Below are 13,332 nucleotides of genomic sequence, written 5' to 3'. Positions count from 1 at the left end.
ACCAGTTGCCCCCCTTCAAATTTGGCTGTTGTGGGATCCCTTCCCGCCTTCATTTGGGAAAGAGGACCAAGGCCACTATAAATAGGACTTAGCCACCACCATAGGGGGGATCAAATCCATTCCACCCTCACCAGCTCGCTCGAGCTCAAGAACACACCTCCTGAGGTTGTTCTCCATTGTACTAGTTCATCCTCGGCCCTTCAAGGTCAATCCACCACAAAGCATGAGTAGGGTTTTACACTGCAAGGTGCCCCGAACCTGGGTAAACTGTCGTGTCATGTTTCCTTCGAGTTCGTCACGCTAGGCTGAGAGATCGTCGAGTAGGCAGACTAGGGAGGTTGAGTTCTTCGCACACACCCGGCCCCAGAGTTTGAACCTCTCAAGGCTTTGCGGAACCCAAAATCTGACAGACATTCCGACTCATATTGGCTCGGATAGTCTAGTTTGACTGTGTAGACAGTCAACAACCAAGCTATGTACAAAATCAAGGACGGATAGTCTAGCCAGTAGGACGTTGCCCATATAGGGCACCCACTGTCCGTGCACACCTTTTGGCTCTCGGATATCATCACACGCCAACCCAGACAGTCTTGCCAAATTGGTTTGGCAGTCCGACCATGCCCGAACATTGCATGGATGGCTCGACCATCATATGACTTGAGCTTTTGGATCTCGGGTACCATCCCATGCCAACCCAGGCCGTCCAGCCAACTGAAGACTTACGCATTTGATTATTTTTACATGGGCTTTTATAGTGGCTTTTTGGTTATGGATTTATAGGAGAATAGGCATGATGTGATCTTTGTGGCTTGAGAAAATTCTTCGCAACCTCTTTGATCCCCTCTTAATAGTGTGGGGTCCCTGCAACTCAAGAACAATTAAGAAAAGCTATGCTTCTCTCCATTGTCACACATGTCTTGAGTCATAATCTTTTTTCGCGAAAGGGGGATATGTTCCACATACAATGTGCCGCCAAGGACTAAAAGTTGTATATTTACTTAGCAAACATAATAGTCTTTGATAAACGTGTGTCATCAATACTAAAACATGGTTAAAGGCATAACTGCACTTTGAGAGAATTGGTGGAGTGGGTGTGTTGTCGTATGAAGCCTTTTGCATTCCTGGTATCCCAAATCTTTGCGAGGATGAATGACACACGTCTGGTCAAGATTTGCGGGAAGAGCACAATCCCATATGTCATCAATCCTGTTGAGTTGAAGAATGTCAATTTTTTACCCAATCTTGTCGAAGAGCGCGTGGGGTGGTGGTGGTGCAGAAATAGGTGGTTGGTTTCTTCACTGTCGTGGTCACATTGTGGGTGGGCGGAGGTGGTGAAGATATGCTTGGTGGAGGTTGGCCGACAATTTAGGCATCGACCAAATAGCAGCTAGACCAAGATATTGACCTTTTTTAGAACTATTGTCTTCTAGATGTATTTGGCATGTAGGTCATCACCGTCTTCGAGCATGAGTAGATTTTAGGCGCCTTTGGAGGAGAAGCCTCCCCCCGTTGAGGAACCGCTGGTTGGGTTCGGTTGACGACATGAAGTCGTGCAACAAAGACAACAGGGAAACTAATTCTTGCGAGAATAACGAGGTTAGGTGATTCCACAAGTTAGATTCTACAACGACACGCAAAAATGAGGCCACCCTGACGTGTTGTTTTGGTGGAGTTTGAGTACAGATTGGGGAAGGCAACTGCGAGGGTGTGTGGCGTAACCAGCCAACCAGGTGTTGAGCTAAAAGTAAGCGTTGTGGCAGTATTAGCGAGGACAAATGAGATTTTCTGCAGTGGAGGAGCTCGTCGGTTGATAATTTTGCACAAAAATGAGTTGTTCGTGAGTGGTGAAATGAAGACGTTAAGGTGTTGTAGGTTTACCTGGTCCAGTCAGGGGAGCTGGTAGGCAAGATCGATTTAATGATGAACTTCATTAACATGTAATTGTTTTGTTGATGCAATTTTTTTAATACCCAAACAACCAAACCTTTTCAGTTTGCAAACATTGTTCCAAGAAATTAGTCACTCAGCACCGGTGCATGCTCTTGAACCACTCAAAAGAAGGTGTGACGAAAGGCATTGATAGTTTTTAACACTTTTGTATGGATCTTGAAGACAAATATAAAGGTGATAGCTAGGGAATTGATGATCGGAGATAGGAAAATGAGCCTACCATCCTTGGACAGGACCATGGACCGCTAACCTACTAGGAACTTATGACATCTTACCATGATAGGAAGGAAGGCATTAGGTGGTAGTCTTACTGGTGATAATGGTTTACCTAGGTAAATTTGGGGGGGGGGAGTGAAGGGAGGAGATCGGGCATTGTACAATGGTAGCTTTGGTGGTTGCCTGATCCAGGGTTAGTGTAGGGGTGCAAATGTGTTTTTTAGAAGTTGATGGCAAGTGCAAAGTCCCCGAGTATGCTTTTTAGTAAAGAAGCTACAACAGTGGAGGCATCGACAGCGATAAGGGTGTCATCGATGTATTATAGCGTAGTGGGTGGAACATGGGTGCAGTTGGATGGTGTAGTACGAGTGGTTTGTTTTTTCTAATTAATTTTTGTAGAACGTCCGCAACTATGATGAAGAGAAAGGGAAAAGGGATTCTCCTTGTCTTAGCCCATTTTTAGGTTAATCTAATTGCTTGGGACCCTATTAAGTAGAATGACAGTCTTGTTGGTGAAAAAGATGTTATTTGCCCATGAGCAACATAGGACGGGGAGTAGATCTTATATTGCAGTGTTTCTGAGTAAAGGAGGAAAAATAATAATGTTTGAGAGCAATATTTCCTATAGAATTATTCTTAACAGTATCCCAAACATTCGTTGTAGAAACCAACACCAATGGCTATGTAATGAAATTAGCCGTGTTAAACTGCAGTGAACCGCCTAATTTTCATGTACAATACACAAGAAGAGTCAAAGTTATGAAATTTGCACCACTTTATTTGTTTAGTACAAATCAACAGAGTCATTTCATCTTTGCATGGCCCCTTTGATTCAAAAGAACCATTAAGATTCTTATTCCTTGTGGATTTTTCCTATCGAAATATTATGACAAATCGAATGCCTTTCATGGCATATTATATTCGACAAGGATGCCAAGTTTAGTCGGCGAGCATGACAAATCCATCTTAGTTTATTTTTTGGTCAATTTTTTTGCCATGCTTGCAAACTAAAATTGCTATCACCCAATCAATGTAAATTGCCATGAAAAAAGTCGGATTTGCCAATTTATCGTTTCCATTTTCTTATATAGACTATTGTGCATGTAATTATATAAAAAAGGAAAATATACATTTGAGTTTACATTCTGGATTTTTTGTATATATGATGACTATGGCAAACCTCTATTCACTCAAAATTAGTCTTGTGTTTATACCCTTTGTATGACCAAACAACTTCTATTATGTTTTCAATCTACATAGAATCATATCATGAGGTTCATGACATCTATTTTTTCACTGTAAAACCATTGATTGTCGCATGTACTGTGCTTGCATCTCTTTCATGAAATCCGGCCAAAACATGATCCATTTCCTTATCCCCTGTAATCCAGCGGCGGCATAAACCAGCTCGGCAGCTCCCCGCACCCCTCCTCGACCACTTTCCCTCCCTTTGACTCCTCCCACCACCAAAACCGCCGGCCGCATCCCGCGCCGCCCACCGGCGGCAGAGCCACCGCCGCTGAATAAACCCCCGCGACCCGAAGCGCAAGCGACCGGCGCACACCAACCCCCACCCAGCCATGGCGTCCTCTCTCCTCACCACCCCGTCCCAGACCCTCGCCCTCACGCCCGCCGCAGCTCGCGCCCGCAGGTCCTCGCCTGCGGCGGCCCAGGTGTCCTTCTCCTCTCCCCGCCTCCCGAGCCGCCGGGCGCTGCGCGTGCGCGCGTCGGTAGCGATCGAGAAGGAGGTGCCGGAGAACGAGGCGCCGACGACGTTCCTGCGGGAGGACGGCTCCGGGGCCGGGTCCGGGTCCGTGCGCGAGCGGTTCGAGGGCATGATCCGGCGGGTGCAGGGGGAGATCTGCGCCGCGCTCGAGGAGGCCGACGGCAGTGGGAAGCGGTTCGTGGAGGACGTGTGGTCGCGCCCCGGGGGCGGCGGGGGCATCAGCCGGGTGCTCCAGGACGGGAACGTGTTCGAGAAGGCCGGGGTGAACGTGTCCGTCGTCTACGGGGTCATGCCCCCGGACGCCTACCGCGCGGCCAAGGGGGCTGCGAAGAACGGGGCGGCCGATGGGCACAAGGCTGGGCCTGTGCCCTTCTTTGCCGCTGGCATCAGCTCGGTAAGAGCTTGTTTCCTTGTGCATTGACATGAAAAGTTGGATCTGCTTTGAATTAGTAGGATGTATCATGTAATATCCCTGTTTTGGACATTGCAATGCCCTGCATTTTTTAGCATCTGTACCCAGAATTGTGTTTAGTCTTATAGGTGGTACATTCGAGATGTATGTAACTTCTCTGACCTTTAGACACCAGGATGTGTGTAAACCGTCGGCATACCATCGAAACCTGTTCTTTGTAGATTGATAACAAGAGTCTAGACTCTTTACATTTCCAATGCTATGAACATATTTTGTCTTCATGGTGTCCAACTGTCCATGGTACTTAATTATTTCCATTTTTATATAATTATATATAGAGTCAATCTTGTGCTGCAGTCGAGTGAGCTGCAATTATAGTGCTGATCAGTTTGCTGCTACTATTAAAAACATATGTTCGGAACAGTATTTGCTTCTCAGAGACGATACTTTTTGATGTCAAATGGATCTGATCATTTTAGAAGTTTAGTGGTACCTGTTACAGTTAGGTGGAGGTATCAGTATTATACCACACTTGGGGGTGTGTTAACGGATTATCGTTTATACTTTCAGGTTCTTCATCCCAAGAATCCCTTTGCTCCAACATTGCATTTCAACTATCGTTATTTTGAAACAGATGCACCAAAAGGTATCTATGCACAAATTTCGAAATATCATTTTGTAATCTTGCGTACGTCATTTCTGTTAGAAAACGTGAGGAAGAGAGAATGACCGAACAGTTTTCTGTATTGAGGAGGAGAGAGAGATATACAAGGTTACATGGGCCCGGGCCTCACTCTAGACTATGGGCCTGGGCCTGTACAAGACAAACACAACATACTTCACTCTAGACTATGGGCCTGGGCCTGTACAAGACAAGCACAACATATATACTTAACACCCCCCCTTCAAACTTAAGGTGGGTCAGGAGCATCTGATACACCAAGTTTGAGAGTGTGAAACCTATGCTGATCTCTAGTTTGTGCCTTGGTGAAGAAATCTGCGACTTGAAGCTCTGATGGGACATATTGTAGCTTAACAGTGGATTGTTGACAATGAGATCGAGTGAAAAATGCATCCACACCAATGTGTTTGCTCAACTCATGCTTGACTGGGTCATTAGCAATCTGAATAGCAGCAGTGCTGTCACAAAGAAGAGGTGTTGGTGTATGACATAAGACACCAAGATCATCCAATAGCCAGCGAAGCCATACAATCTCTGCTGTAGTAGTAGAGAGAGCCCTAAGCTCTGCCTCGGCGCTGGAGCGAGACACGACAGTTTGCTTCTTTGATTTCCATGCAATGAGAGATGTACCAAGAAATATGCAATAGCCAGTGACCGAGCGACGATCAATAGGATCACTCGCCCAAGTGGAATCAGAGTAAGCATGAAGCTGGAGCTGACTGGAATTAGCATAGAACAAGCGGCGAGATGTAGTTCCCCTTAAATACCTAAGGACTCGGAATAGGTGACCATGATGAACTGAGGTGGGAGCACAGACAAATTGACTGAGAATATGGACTGCATGTGCGATGTCAGGACTGGTCACTGCGAGGTACACTAGACTGCCGACAATGTGACGGTAGCGCGAGGGATCCTCAAGAGGAGTGCCATCAGTAGGACGCAACTGCAGATGAAGCTCCATAGGTGTAGCAGCAATGCGCGTGTCAGTGAGACCTGAGCGAAGAATCAAATCCTGAGTGTACTTTTGCTGGGAGATATAGTAACCATCATCGGTGTGCTCAACCTCAATCCCGAGAAAATAGCTGAGAGACCCCAAATCTGACATCTTGAATTGTTCACTCAATTTTTTCTTAACAAAATCAATATACCCAACATCATCTCCAGTGATCAACATGTCATCTACATAAAGTAGAAGCAATGTACGGCCATGCTCAGATGTATGAATGAAGAGTGCAGGGTCATGTTCGCTAGGAGAAAAACCGGCAGCTTGAATCACAGAACTGAACCGCTCAAACCAGGCACGAGGGGCTTGCTTAAGCCCATAAAGAGCCTTTCGAAGACGACAAACATGACCTAATGGAACCTTGATACCTGGAGGTGGCTGCATATAAACCTCCTCATGTAAATCACCATGAAGGAAGGCATTCTTCACATCCATGTGGTAAATTTTCCATGACCGAGTAGCAGCCACAGCAATTAGAGTTCGAACTGAAGTCATGTGAGCAACAGGAGCAAACGTCTCATCATAATCTTTCCCATGAGACTGCTGAAAACCTCTTGCAACAAGGCGAGCCTTGTAGCGTTCCACAGAACCATTTGACTTGGTTTTAACCTTATACACCCATTTGCAAGTGATAGGGACTGAACGAGGAGGTAATGGTACCAAATCCCATGTACCAGTACGCTCTAAGGCTGCAAGACATAGCCAGTTGCCACTCAGGTGACACAACTGCCTCCTGATAGGTACTAGGCTCAGAAACAACCCCTGCATACAAGTCCTTCTTGTATCGCGTTGCTAGAGAAGAGCCGTCAGTGCAAGGATCAGTAGTACTGGCTGGAGGAGTAGAAGACAAAGGCATAGATGACTGCGTGTCACATGGAACTTTAGAACGACGAGTGTAATGGAAAGTACTGGCTGGAGGAGTAGAATAAAGACGAGTGTAATGGAAAGGAAGACTATCTAGAGGTGGAGCTAGTGGAAGAGAGAAAGGAGCTGGTGAGGAAGGAGATGAAACATGTGGTGGAGATGGTTCTGATGTTAGGACAGAGGAAGGTTGTTCAGCTATGGACTCATCTAAAAAGATAGGTGGAAGTGAAAGAAACGAGGTAGACTCTAAAGAAGTTGAGGATGATGGTTTAGTGGAAGGGGAATAGAAGAAGGGTTGATCCTCAACAAAAGTGACATCGCGAGAAAAGCGAATGCGACGAGCAGAAGAATCATAGCAACGGTAGCCCTTATGTTCAAGACTATATCCAAGGAAGACACACTCAGCAGACTGAGCAGTCAACTTGGTACGCTCACGAGGTGCTAAAAGAACATAACAAGTACAACCAAAGACACGGAGGTGGTCATACGTGGGAGGAGAACCAAACAAAACCTCACCAGGACACTTGCCCTCAAGGCGGGTAGAAGGTTGGAGATTGATAAGATAAACAGCAGTTGAGATAGCTTCACCCCAAAAATGAGTGGGGACAAAGGAAGAAATCAGAAGGGTACGAGCTGTCTCAACAATATGGCGATGCTTACGCTCAGCAACGCCATTCTGAGCATGGGCACCAGGGCATGAAAGCTGAGGGAGAGTACCCTCAGATGAGAGAAACTCGCGAAAAGCAGTAGATAGATACTCCCCCCCCGGAGTCAGAACGAAAAACACGAACAACACTGTAAAACTGAGTATGGACCATATGTACAAAAGCCTTATATATAGAAAACAACTCAGAACGATGCTTCATAAAATAGACCCAAGTATGTCGAGAGTGATCATCAACAAATATGACATAATGTTTGTGGCCACCTTTTGAAACGAAGGGGGAAGGACCCCATACATCAGAGTGCACTAAATCAAAAGGATGACTAGAATGAGTAGTGCTGGAAGAGTATGGAAGCTGTATTTGTTTCCCTAGCTTACAACCCTTACAATGAAAACCAACATCTATGGAAACATGACCCAAAACACCTTGTCGAACAAGGGTAGATAAACGAGAACCACACAAGTGACCTAAGCGATGGTGCCACTGGGCAAAAGAAAACGACGAAGTGGATCTTGATGTTGATGCAACCATCCGGAACGCGGATGTGGTGGAAGCTGAAGGAAGGTGTAAGGTGTCAAGGATGTAGAGGGATGTGGATCCTCTACGGCGATGGCCAGTTCCAATGACCCTCTTGCTCTGACGGTCCTGCACATAACAAAGTGAGTCATCAAAACCAACAAAGTCGTTCATATCAGCAAGCTGGCCAACAGACATAAGATTCATGGACAGCTCTGGAGCAAAGGAGATGGCAGGAACAGAAAACTTGGATGTGCAAAGAGAACCCTGATGAGTAATAGAACAAGGTGTACCATCAGCAGTCTGAACAGAGGCACCATCCCGCACTGGCTGGCAAGACACAAGCTGAGAGCGATCAGAGGTCACATGGAAAGAAGCTCCAGAATCCAGAACCCAAGGCTGGGTTGCAGCAACGGCGGGCTGAGAGAGAACAGATGCAGAAGCACCCCTCGCTTGCTGCTGATAAGGAGCCTGGGGTGCACGACGCTGCTGATTGAGGGCCCGTCTAGCCTGAAACTCAGCTAACAGCTCTGGATGAAGCTTGAAACAACCATCTCTATGGTGTCCTGCCTTCTTGCAGAACGAGCAGACGACATCTGAAGATGTGGCCTTGGAGGCACCTGGCCGCTGAGGAAAAGCCAGAACACTAGTGTGTAGAGTCTGCGCAGAAGTAGTCCCAAGAGAACGGAGACGAGTCTCCTCAGCGATCAAGCTAGCAAGTGCCTCTGTCAAGGTGGGAGGAGTCGTACGACCAAGCAATTGAGTGCGAATGTTCTCAAAGTCTGGCTTGAGACCCATCACAAACTGAAACATGAGAGTCTGATGGTCGTACTTTTCCTTCGCTGCACATGACTCACAACCAGAATTACCCTTTGGAACCATGGAACCTAGCTGCCCAGTGATGCGAGTGAAAGCTCCATAGTACTCTTCTATGGACATGTCTTCTGGCTGCCGAGTGTTGTGTAAATTCTGCAACAAGGAGAAATGAAGTGCACTGCTGGGCTGAAGGTAGCGCTGCTCAAAGTACTTCCATATCTCTTTAGCTGAAGTGTGATGCTCAAGACTCATTCGGAGTGAGGGTTCAACACCCAGAATTAAAACTCCCATCACACGATCGTCGATCTTTTGCCAAGACTTCCTTGCTGCATCATCATTTGGACTAGGTGGATCATCTGTCAGATGAGAAACAAAACCAGCCGTCCTCAAGACAGTCCGGGCAGAAAATGCCCATTCCCTGTAGTTTGAACCATCAAGCTTGATATCTATGATCAAAGAACCAAATCCGAAATCATTTCTTGCCATAGTGGTGAGCGGCCAGCAGCTGGAAACACCCAATTTGATAGCAGCTGCAGGCAGCAACAAGAGATGAGCAGCAGACAGCCACAAACAGGAGCAGCAACCCACTAGGCTGGCTGCTGCTTGCTGGATCTCACTGGATAGAAGGAGGAGCTTGCTGGATCTTGCTAGATAGGAGGGGGAACGCCTGGAGCTTGCTGTAGAGCAGGGAAGGCACCAAGAGCTTGCTGGAGATGGCTGCTGGAGAGCAGGGGAAGTATTCTCACAGAGTAGCTGTGAGGACACACAGAGGAGCTGCTGGAGAGCAGCTCCTACAGGTTGATGACGAAGATGGGATGGGGCAGCGATGTGGATGTCTCCTCACCAGACAGATCCGCCTGAATCACCTCACCGGCGGCGATTTCATGGGTGGCGGCTGGAAGAGGGACTAGGGTTTGGTCCTGGTCTGATACCATGTTAGAAAACGTGAGGAAGAGAGAATGACCGAACAGTTTTCTGTATTGAGGAGGAGAGAGAGATATACAAGGTTACATGGGCCTGGGCCTCACTCTAGACTATGGGCCTGGGCCTGTACAAGACAAACACAACATACTTCACTCTAGACTATGGGCCTGGGCCTGTACAAGACAAGCACAACATATATACTTAACAATTTCATCATATATTTTTAATCCTCATCCAATGTCATCATCTAATTTTCTGGCTGCAATATTTAATATGCACACCAATTTCATGTATAAAGGCCCACAATACACATGGATTACGTTCTTCAACTTTAGGATAGCAGTGCAAGATTAGACCATCCAAATATCTCTATGGGAACTCAACAATATTGCTAATTTGCTATATTAAATAAGTTCAAGCATGGCCATCTCTGCTAGATGTTTAGAATTACTTGGCGTTTAGTTTAAGTCATCAAATGTTCTTCATTGTGTTTCTTAATACTCAGTAGTTATAATTTCCAACTGTAGATGTACCTGGTGCACCAAGATCATGGTGGTTTGGAGGTGGTACTGATTTGACTCCTTCCTATCTCATTGAAGAGGATGTGAAGCATTTTCATTCTGTATGTCAGCACTTCCTACGTCTTTCAAATCTATGCTTCATACTCACAGGCACCCACCCACTTTCTGATAATATCAGTAGTATCAATATCTGGGCTCCTTCCTAGTTATTATTTCTAATGCTATACCTATTTGTGAAATTTTGCTATTTTTTTCTATCTCTATTCCTGTATTACACTGCTTAATAAATCAAATGGGATGTTGTTGACTTCTATAGCATAATTTGTTTTTCATCACACAAAGGGAAACACCTTACAGTCCTGTAGTTTGCACTTTGACAGTCCAACCCATTTGACATAAGACATACCACCTTCTTGAACCCATATTTGTGCAATTGTACATCTGGTTGCTGCCTTGCTGGGTTACAAAGAGTGATGCTTTGATGAGCAAGACTCTTTTATGATGTTGTTAACCTTGGGAAGAATTAGAATAGCAGAGAAGAGCGTGTGCCTGCTAATTAATGTTGATTAATGGGTAGTCTTGATAGTCGAACACTTTAGATGGTGATCCTGTGTGTGGAATATAACTCATTTTGATGTTTTTCTTTGTCCGATTTCAGGTTCAAAAACAAGCTTGTGATAAGTTCGATCCAAGTTTTTACCCAAGATTCAAAAAATGGTGCGATGATTATTTCTATATTAAGGTATGATGATTTTTTCACTGTGTACTACTCAGTCGCACAATATAGAGAATTTGATGGATGTTCCTTTTGCAATTGCATGACTTGTCAAGTTTACAAAAGTATGTGTTGATTGATGACTTGGTACGAACACTTACAGTTTTCCGACAAAAAAATGTTGATAATGTTGCTGTGTAATTGTACTGGGTAGTTGGTAATCCTGGAAATGAGATATTGTTTGTTCTTGGCTAGGTAGGCTCTTCGCAAACTATCAGTGGTTACATGTAAACGTTCCAGCACTCATAGTTTGTCTTTCGATGCAGCATCGTAATGAGAGACGTGGGCTTGGCGGAATATTTTTTGATGATCTTAACGATTATGACCAAGACATGCTTCTGAACTTTGCTACAGGTAAATCTCCTTGGTCCTTGCTTGATGAGCAAAAAATGGAGTGAATTGAATTCAAGTAGCTTGGTACGCTGATTCCTGAACCAGTCTCTACTTGGGATATATTGAACTTGCAGGGCTCCATATATTTGGACCTTCTTCCAACCTTTTTTTAGTTTAACCCGGTGAATAAATGAAATCCTACTAGACAAATTGCTCTGAATTGTAGACCTATAGCTATAAGCTATGATAACAAGACTTATTTGTCTTTTCTTTCTGCAGAATGTGCCGGTTCTGTAATTCCTGCCTACATACCCATCATAGAACGTCGCAAAGACACTCCATTCAATGAGGAGCAGAAGGCATGGCAGCAAGTGCGGAGAGGTCGCTATGTGGAGTTCAACCTTGTAAGCAAGCTTACTTGAACACAATCACAAGTGATATTCTTGCTTCAGTGTCTTTCTTTGGCTTTAATATATGCTTTCATTTGAAGGTCTACGATCGTGGTACCACATTTGGACTCAAGACCGGGGGAAGGATCGAAAGTATACTTGTCTCCTTACCACTCACTGCACGATGGGAGTATGACCATGTAAGCTAAATGTTCCCTTTTTCACTCCTTACAAGCTCAATAAGTAGCATGGAAAGCGTCATGTTTTCTTGCTTTAGAACCGTATAACTTTTGGTAGTGTACTGTCTGAATCGTTGAATTTTCAATGAGGGTCCCATATAGGGTTCTTATGTATGTTAAATGGACCATTTTAGATTGAGTTGCAACTGATCTTGTAACATTCATAGCATCCTCAAGACCCTGCAAGTTGGCTAACATGTCATTTCGTTTGCAGAAACCTGAGGAAGGGAGCGAAGAGTGGAAACTTCTCGACGCGTGCATAAACCCAAAGGAGTGGCTGTGATTAGCTGAGGTTGTTGTTTCTTTCAGTCTTTTTGTTAGTATTTCTCACTCTGTAGCCTTGAGATGCCTGGCCATGTGTAGTTCCTTTTTTGTTGTGTAGAGTTTTTGATAAGCACATGAAGGTGTAACAACGGTTTAGTTCCGTCAAGCTTTGTAGCTGCTGTACCTGTTTCCTTCCGAGATGAATGAAGGATAAACCGTTGCGTTGGAATTGTCCTTGCTACTCTTTGTACTCAATTTTTGGCTCTCCAACATACCTCTCTTAATGATATTACTAGATCTATTCTTCAATCTTGTGTCCAAACCGAGGAGCCATTCTTCAATTTGGGCATTCTGGTGCTACTATCCAACGTGCAATTTTTCCTGATGGATAATCTGGAAAGCTCACAAGGATCAATTGTCCAACAGGAAGAGCAGCTCTCCCCTAGGGGTTCGACATGCCTGCCGCCTAAGCTGTGACGAGCAGAACATGTCTTGCAGAAGTCCATCAGCATCGCTTCTGATCTTTTTCCACTGTGTCAATCGACAACATCCAGCCGTTTGGAACACGAGCCTTCCAAAAAATGCAATCCCAACTCTATCTGAATCCAACTTTCTCTGAAACTGAACCCTACTCTCTAAATCACACAACACCCCTGTACCCACTCTCTCTGAATATCTGCAACTCTCTCTGCAATCTGGCGACCCCCCTTACCCACACGATCGTTCGAGACGCCGAGCACCTCCCAATAAATATCTCCATGCTTTCGGGAAAGGGGAGGCACGAAGAAAAGTTCACATGAAAAATTATACTGTACTTCTGTTTAATAACACTAAATTTTACTAAGAAAACTGATCTTGTAAAGACTAGTGGTGCGCATGCCATTAACATGCATGTCCAAACGTGAGGCCGAGTGCGCAGAGGCGTGAATGCAGTATGGGTTCACAGTTACGAAAATGCATTCCCTTCCTTCACACGGGATTTACATAAAAGGAGACGGTACAACCCAACATGCATAAAGCTTATGATTCTTTTTCTT

At 45.1% G+C, this 13,332-nt stretch overlaps 1 protein-coding gene across 1 annotated transcript; it reads left to right on the top strand.

The window, feature by feature from the left end:
- Positions 1-3,564: 3,564 nt before the first annotated feature.
- Positions 3,565-12,524, top strand: LOC123046485 (oxygen-dependent coproporphyrinogen-III oxidase, chloroplastic). Its single transcript, XM_044469867.1, has 8 exons — positions 3,565-4,286; positions 4,875-4,950; positions 10,302-10,396; positions 10,954-11,037; positions 11,337-11,424; positions 11,683-11,807; positions 11,894-11,992; positions 12,246-12,524. Exons 1-8 carry the CDS (start codon positions 3,747-3,749, stop codon positions 12,312-12,314), a joined length of 1,176 nt encoding a protein of 391 aa, XP_044325802.1. The 5' UTR covers positions 3,565-3,746; the 3' UTR covers positions 12,315-12,524.
- The last annotated feature ends 808 nt before the right edge of the window (positions 12,525-13,332 follow it).

This window comes from Triticum aestivum, chromosome 2B, assembly GCF_018294505.1.
Source record: "Triticum aestivum cultivar Chinese Spring chromosome 2B, IWGSC CS RefSeq v2.1, whole genome shotgun sequence".
Classification (NCBI taxonomy): Eukaryota; Viridiplantae; Streptophyta; class Magnoliopsida; order Poales; family Poaceae; genus Triticum; species Triticum aestivum.
This window is presented reverse-complemented; position numbering and strand designations above follow the sequence as displayed.